The sequence below is a fragment of the Pteronotus mesoamericanus genome, unplaced genomic scaffold, assembly GCF_021234165.1.
Source record: "Pteronotus mesoamericanus isolate MK-2021 breed Mesoamerican mustached bat unplaced genomic scaffold, CSHL_Meso_final scaffold_83, whole genome shotgun sequence".
Lineage (NCBI taxonomy): Eukaryota > Metazoa > Chordata > Mammalia > Chiroptera > Mormoopidae > Pteronotus > Pteronotus mesoamericanus.
Genome location: NW_026555328.1, coordinates 1,472,255 through 1,479,583, shown reverse-complemented (window position 1 = coordinate 1,479,583; position 7,329 = coordinate 1,472,255). Strand labels below are relative to the sequence as shown.

The window sequence follows — 7,329 nt, the reverse complement described above, 5'->3', positions numbered from 1 at the left end:
CAGGGTACACATACTTGGGAGGTCAGACTCAGGAAAGGGTCTCGTGCAGGCCTTGGGTGTGAGCTCAGGGCTGTTTGGACAGGACATTCTGGGGGCTTGTCCTCTTGGTCCAACTTATCTTTTTCCCCAAGTGAAGACATGGTGGAGAAAGCCAGAGCAAGACCCTTGGAAGCATGGATTGCTGAGCAGAGGCCCTTCCTTTCCATGTCAGAGGGTGAAACAAAATGGCATGGTGGCAACTAATTAATCTCCTCTTTTCTTTTTTTTTTCCTGTTATCATATGTGGACGTGTAGAAGAGGCTAAAACTGGGAGGGAGGAGGGAAATGCTAAATTGAGTGATGGCTATTTTTCCCCCCTTTTGGAAAGACTTTGTTCAGACTGTTGATTCTGGACTTTGTCCTAACATCATTCTAGTCAGACTGGTCTCTCTGTTGTTTTAGGTTATTCCAGATCCTCAAAAGACTATGACTGCCAGCACAAATGTTATAGAGTGTTTATATCATGTCAATGGAAATACCAAGAGAATGCATGAAGCAAAAAAGATTTGGATTCACTTTTTTATTCCTATTGATTCATCAAAGATGACACTTACTGAGTAGCCTCTAGGCACATTTGATGTCTTATTTAAAATTATGATCTTACACTTCAAAGGACACAGAAGATTTCTAATATTGGTGTTGTTTTTTTTTAAGGCTCTACTATAAAACAGATGAGAATGAAATGAAAATAATTGAAGGAGAGTTGGAGGCCTGCCTTGCTCCCTCCCTCATCAACATCCTGAGGACCTCTCTGCTCAGGATTTTGAAATGTGAGCCCCCACGTTTCACCTGGGGCAGTGGTTAAAAATGCCTATTCTTGGGCCCTAACCCTCTATATTAGACTATGAGAATTTACATTTTGACAAGAAACTGCAGTGATTCATATATACTCTAAAGCTCCCAGCTACAGCAGATCCTGCTGGATGGGAGCGGGGCTAAAACATCTGTGTTTTTGAATAGCACTCCTGATAATGTTGGTATCATTCTAAAGTTTCACAGCCGTTGAATGCCGTGCTCTCTACTGGGAGAGTGTCTGAGTCGGTGGTTCTCGCAATGTGATCCTGGCACCAGAAGCATCAGCATCCCCTGGGAACTTTCAGAAATGCACATTCTCAGGTTCCACACAGCCCTGAATGAGAATCTCCAGGGTTCAGCCCATCAACCCACGTTTCCACAAGGCCGATGTTGCTCGTGTTCGAAAACTACAGGCTCAAAATATCTCCCTGAATATCATTCTTTGATACTATCAACAGGTATTGACACTCCTGAACATTTTCTTTCCCCAGGAACCTCAGAGGGCTGGAGGAGTCACGGGTCTCCAAGATTTGCTGGTGCCACTTCATATGCACCCCTGATTTTGGTGCTGGAGTGGCCATGAGAATGTCCAGCTTCAGGACGGAGAAAGAAGTCTTCCTGGGAATATTAAAAAAATGGCCACTTTAATAAACAGTACTTATTTTGTTCTTTGTACTTCCCGTATTTTTCAGACATTAAGCAATTTGGAGGAGGAAAAACCCAGTACATACTCCTAGAAAATAAAAGCAATCAGCACAAAGTGATTTATAAATGCAATCAGCTGGGTGTGGCATTACCTATAAAATGACCCAAAGCAGGTCAGGCACTTCCAATTTCCCGTGTATCTGAAGGGTCATTGGTTGGAGATGACGACCAAAACCATGAAGGATTTTGTGGGGTTACAATCATTATTTTTGTGCATGATTTTGGCTTTTTCTGGGCAAAAGTCAGGTACACGTTTTATTGTTTGAAGGTGTGTTTTCTTAGAGGCTGCTGGCTGTTCCTTTTTGCTGCTTCCAGGAGGAGCGACTTGCCATTCTATTGTTCTAACGCCTAGAGAAGTGACGCTTTTTCTCTTTTGGCCTTTTCCATGCCCCCCTTCCCCCAGCAAGTGATTTATCTAGTTAATCTTGTGTTTGGGAAAGTGATAATTATATTCTTCCTTCTAGATGTACATATTTCCCATTGTGTGGCTTTCCCTTCCATCCCTGCATCTGGGGAAAGAGATTTCCCTACCTGAAGTTTCAGACTGCTTTTCCATATGCCACTGTGATCTGCTCCTAATCCAGCCACCTGCGTCCAGTCACCCTCTGTCCCCTCCTAAGCGATGGCGTGTTAGTTCTAAGTCAGGTTGTGGAAACAAAGCTCTCCATTCTTTCTCTTCTTACTTCTTATTTTTCCTGCATCATAAAGTTATCTTTTAATATCTGTTGTTTTATTTGTAATCCACTTCCTTCGTGTGTTCTACTTGTGGCTTAATCTGCAGTGATCTTTCTTCATGTAAGTTATTTATTTTTTCTTCGCTGAAAATGTCACTGCATAGAAGTACTACATACAAAGTAAACTTAATGTTCATTTTGTTATTTTTAATATTCCCTAATCATGAAAATATAGCATTGCCTAGCTTTATCTGTAGAACGTGTCTTTGCCTATCTCTCTGAAAACTTAGCATTGACCCCTGGTTTGGAGTAAATGAGGCACTGCAGCTGTGCATAATGAGTTGCGCTCACAGTCGGACTCACCAGACATGAGTAGGCCTTAATCTAAGACACTCTTCATTTTGCTTTGTAGAAGGAGACACAGCAGGTACAGATCTTCATTTCATGGGAAGATCAGCAGTGGTTGAAATATATGGTTTCCTTTGTCCCTTCACCTACAAAAGCTGTGTTTGGCTGCTATGGATGAGGGCCAGAAGCTACAGAGAAGCTGTGGCTTCAGTGTCCCACTGATCATTTATACTGGCCCCGTCCTGGCGAGCCAAGGCCAACACACCAGCTCGAGGCTGCCCTACTCTGGGGGCAGTCCCACAGTGCAAGCAAAGCAGAGAGAGCATCACATGTTTAGCTTAACTCTAGTTTTAAAGGAAATGATGCTAGGAGGAGGAAATGAAGATTGTCTCCAGATAGGCCTGCACGAGTCTGATCCGATGGTAATTCTTCACTCACAGCTGTTATGACTTCATCTGAATGATCACATTGCATCTCTCAGGGGTGTTCCAGGGGGTACTTACTTATTTATTACTGTGCACAAACTTTCTCTGAGTGTCCTCCAGAACTCAAATTTTTATCTGAATCTTTTTTGGAGGGGTTCTTTCAACAGTGTCCGTAGGATGTACTTCTACATTCTGGGCTGTGGTCGAACTGACTCTACTTAGTCAAGGTCACTTTTTGCATTCTGACGCGATGCCTCTGGGAACTGGTTGTCCTGTAACCAACATAATCCCTGAGATGGGATATAAGTTTAAGTACCTTGTCACCGAGTGCAGGATTCAGAAAGAGGTAAGAGCTGTGGCCATTTCAAATAAGAACCTAACTCCCCAATCTTACCTTGCAATGGCACGGCGCGTTGAGTTAGTGCAAGATAGGTGCAATCAAGGCCAAAGATGAAGAACCTGTCATTTTTATGACGCTTAAATTCGGCACTTTTAGGATAAAGACCAATGGGACCCAGGATTTGGTTTTGAAGAGCTCACAGTGCATTGGGGAGAATACACTGATGTATATGTTATTATGACTTCTCAAGCACTCAAAAATCATCTTTAGTCCTCACACCTCCTAAGATCTAGAAACACTGGAAAGAAGGTATTATTTCCAGTTTTCACAGTAAGTAACTGAAGCTAAAAGGGCTAACAGTTGACCACAGACCATGCAGCTGTCTAGCAGGTGAAGGACTAGATATTGGTGAATGAGATTTACATTCATCCTTTGAAGAAGGAGACAATGGGATATCAAATTGTTTATGTTTGGGCTATTGAATTGTATGAGTCCTTTATGTTTTGGGATATTAACCCATTATCAGATATATGATTTGCAAGTGTTTTCTCCCATTCAGTTGGTTGTCTTTTCATTTTGTTGCTGGTTTCATTTGCCAGGCAGAAGCCTTTTCATTTGATGTAGTCCACTCATTTATTTTTTGCTTTTGTTGCCTCTGCTGTTGGAGTCAAATCCAAAAAGTCATCACCAAGATCAGTGTCTAGAAGCTTACTGCTTACATTTTCTTCTAGGAGTTTTATGGTTTCAGGTTTTACATGGAAGTCTTTCATTCATTTTGGGTTAATTTTTGTGTATGGGGTAAGACAGTGGTCCAGTTTCATTCTCTTGCATGAGGTTGTTCAGATTTCCCAGCACACTTATTGATGAGATTGTTCTTTACCCGTTGTACATTTTTGGTTTCTTTCTCATAAATTAATTGACCATATATGCAAGTGTTTATTTCTGGACTCTCTCTCATTCCATTGATCTGTGTGGCACTTTGATATTATTTTATTGGTGAATTTTGTGTCCCCATTCTAAGGTGTATTGGTCTGTTAGTTCTTATTGTTATGTATTTGATTTTGGCAGGGTTATACTGCCTTTACAGAATGAGTTGAGTAATGTTCCATCTTCTATTTCTTGGAAGAGTTTGTGAGCCCAAAACCCAGGCATGTGCCCTGAGCAGGAATTGAAATGAAGACCTCTCATTTTGTGGAACAATGCCCAACCAACTGAGCCACACCGGACAGGGCTACAACTTATAGACTCTCGACAAAAATAATCAGTAACAACATGATGGACAAATAACCATGTTAATGGATGTTGAATTTCTATTAAATGTCCTTGTAAGCATTTTATTTACATGAGATGATTTATTGCATAAATTGACAGGTTGAAAAATGGTAATCCAGTATGACATTTTTAAAAAACAGTATGTGATAGAAAAATATACCACCTAAAAGCGTTTACAGATATTATTTCTGTGTTGGGATTATGGACAGTTTTATTCTGCCATTACACAGTTTTTTTTAATGTCTCCACAATAAGCATGTATTCAGAACACATGAACCTCCAATTATGGTTTTAAATAAAAGTACCCTTCTGTCTAATATCTCCAGAGGCCTGGGACCTAGCACTGTGGTAACATTTGAAGGCCAAATCCCAGGATAAATTTATTAAGTAGAATGTGTAACCCTTGTTTCTGGCCTGGCAATTCATGATTTCAATTTCCACAAATGCACCGATAGTCTAGCAGGGGTGTCCAAACTTTTGGGGTGTCTGGGACATGCTGGAAGAAGAAGAGTTGTCTTGGCCACACATTAAATACACAAACACTAATGAAAACTGATGAGCAAAAAAAAAAGGTTTTAGGTAAATTTATGATTTTGTGTTGAGCCACATTCATCACCATCCTGGGCTGCATATGGTCCACGGGCCACGGGTTGGACACCCCCGGTGGGGCCTGACTTGGTGTTTTCTTGGTGGTCTCCGAAGAGACTTTAGCATAAAGATCTTACATCTTGACATGATCTGTTCCTTGTTCAAATTCCATTAAAACCCCTGTGTGAGGTGGTATTAAAAAGGTCTTTTTGTCCCATTGGGTTTTCTCCTATGGAGTGATTTTTTACTCAGCTCTCCACTATGCCATCATTCGCAAAGGAGTCACTGGAAGAATTCCTTTAGTGTATTTTGTTTCCAGGTGAGTATAATGGACCAGATCATGTACTGTTTGCTCTCTAAGGACCGCTTGTTAAAAGTAAAGCGTTTGGAAAGTGAAGCTCAGCTGGGTCAGAGCCCTGGAATGATGCTGGTTTGAACTGTTCCTCTGCCCAATGAAGTACTTCTCTGTGTCATTTGTCATTGCAGATGCTCTGCCCAGGCCCACTTGGGTCTTCCTCACCATGTCTGTGTGCCCCTCACCTTGCTTCTGGGCAGATGGGCCTTTAAAAGCCCCAACTGGGCCTGGGAGTTTACAAAATTCTCCCCACCTCTGTGATTGAGTGGAATTTGAAAGAAAGCCTGACTCTATTGCCTGACTCGAGGACAAAGCGTGAGGCAGCATTTGACTTTGGAGCTCCCTTGTAGGTTCTGCTGGGGCAAGGACTTTGCCTGAAATAGCATGCTTTTCTTATCTTTATTTTCCTTTTCTGCTTCCCCATCGTCTTACTGGAGGCACTTCTAGAATAAATCACCTGTTTGTAAGTCTTTTGGTCAGGCTCTGCTTGTGGGGAATCCTACTGAGACAGTATAGTGGGTTAACAGAACTTGGGCTGAAATGCTGATAGTTAGCAATCAGCCAGGTCAAAGTGAGACTTAGTGGCTTATTTTAAAATTTGACCTGATAGGCAATTTTTCTCTTCTTTAAAACTTTTAGCTCATCCTTTTTAGATACCACTCCAAGCACTACTGGAAACAGACTTACAGAGTCCGATAATAACCTTCCCTCTGCCAAACATGGTCTTTCCTGGAACTTACCCAACACCTGCTTATTTGGAATGCCTTGGATTCTATACTTCCAAGACCCCTCAGTGAGGATCCTTAGAACAGGCAACACATGACGTTGTCGATAGAAGGAACGACAAAGCTTAAGTCTCTGCTTATTAGCTTTTTTCCCCTTGTGGTTTAAATAGTGTCTAGCTATGTGATCAGTCTCACATTAATTATGATCACATTTGGAAAAAAAATGCTACTTCCATGTGTCCACATATGTTGTGGTCTTATTGATAAGTTTTCTCTCACTGCATTTACCATGTCAAATGAACTAAATCTCCAGTTTGCTTTAAACGTAATCTGGGTTGACAATCAAACCATTCACTTTAAATAGTGTTTGCGTGCTGGGATAGAAGTGGCTGAGTGTTTCAATCTCCTCAACCTTTCTCTCTAACACCCGACACATAGTAGGTGCTCAATATTCATTTGGTCAAAGCAGTAGTCAGTTGGGTTTTCTGTACCAAGTTTGTTGGTAGCAACATTGCAGCTGCTCATTAACTTCCTGTCTTTTTCTTCTGCAGGTGAACCCACCCCATCAGTTACTTCTGTTTAAAAGGCCTCATTCTTTAGCCTATGAGAGTGCAAATGCGGCTGTGTTTTAGGTTATTCTGTAGCAATCTTGATAAGTGTGTTCTGTAGAATTCTTAAATCTAGTTTTAACCCAATCACTGTAGATTTTGGAACTTTTCTATGCCACCTCCTGGGAGGCCATCTAGAATAACTTCCAGATGTGTTGGGATAGTGCCTAATACTTCATATGTTTTTCAGAAGTTGGGGTTGTTTTTTTTTTTTAAGCAAAGTGGCAATGTGGCCCTTGCATATTCTCTTATGATAAGTGGATATCTGTATATAATTTTTATGTGGAGTTGATTTTACAAATAAAACATGCCGTGTCTTTGTGGCTATACTTCTTGATGTCCGAGTGCTAAACTTAAATAAGGTCCACACTGCGAGGCTGGTGTGGAAGGCCGTTGTCACCCACCCCACTGTAAGGAGCTGTTTAATAAATCACTTATGAGGGGAGACCCTAAAA

General features: G+C 41.3%; 1 protein-coding gene across 1 annotated transcript; it reads left to right on the top strand.

Annotated features, from left to right (window-relative positions):
- Positions 1-1,715: 1,715 nt before the first annotated feature.
- Positions 1,716-5,515, top strand: OOSP3 (oocyte secreted protein family member 3). Its single transcript, XM_054563705.1, has 4 exons — positions 1,716-1,785; positions 3,154-3,332; positions 4,414-4,423; positions 5,376-5,515. The coding sequence occupies exons 1-4, from the start codon at positions 1,716-1,718 to the stop codon at positions 5,507-5,509; spliced, it is 393 nt and encodes a 130-aa protein (XP_054419680.1). The 3' UTR covers positions 5,510-5,515.
- Positions 5,516-7,329: the final 1,814 nt, after the last annotated feature.

Bases quoted from the DNA above. Each gene is read 5' to 3' on its own strand.
- OOSP3 (XM_054563705.1), top strand. From the start codon at position 1,716: ATGAAGGATTTTGTGGGGTTACAATCATTATTTTTGTGCATGATTTTG. The intron at 1,786-3,153 runs GTACACGTTTTA...TTCTTTCAACAG, and splicing joins TTTTTCTGGGCAAAAGTCAG to TGTCCGTAGGATGTACTTCT.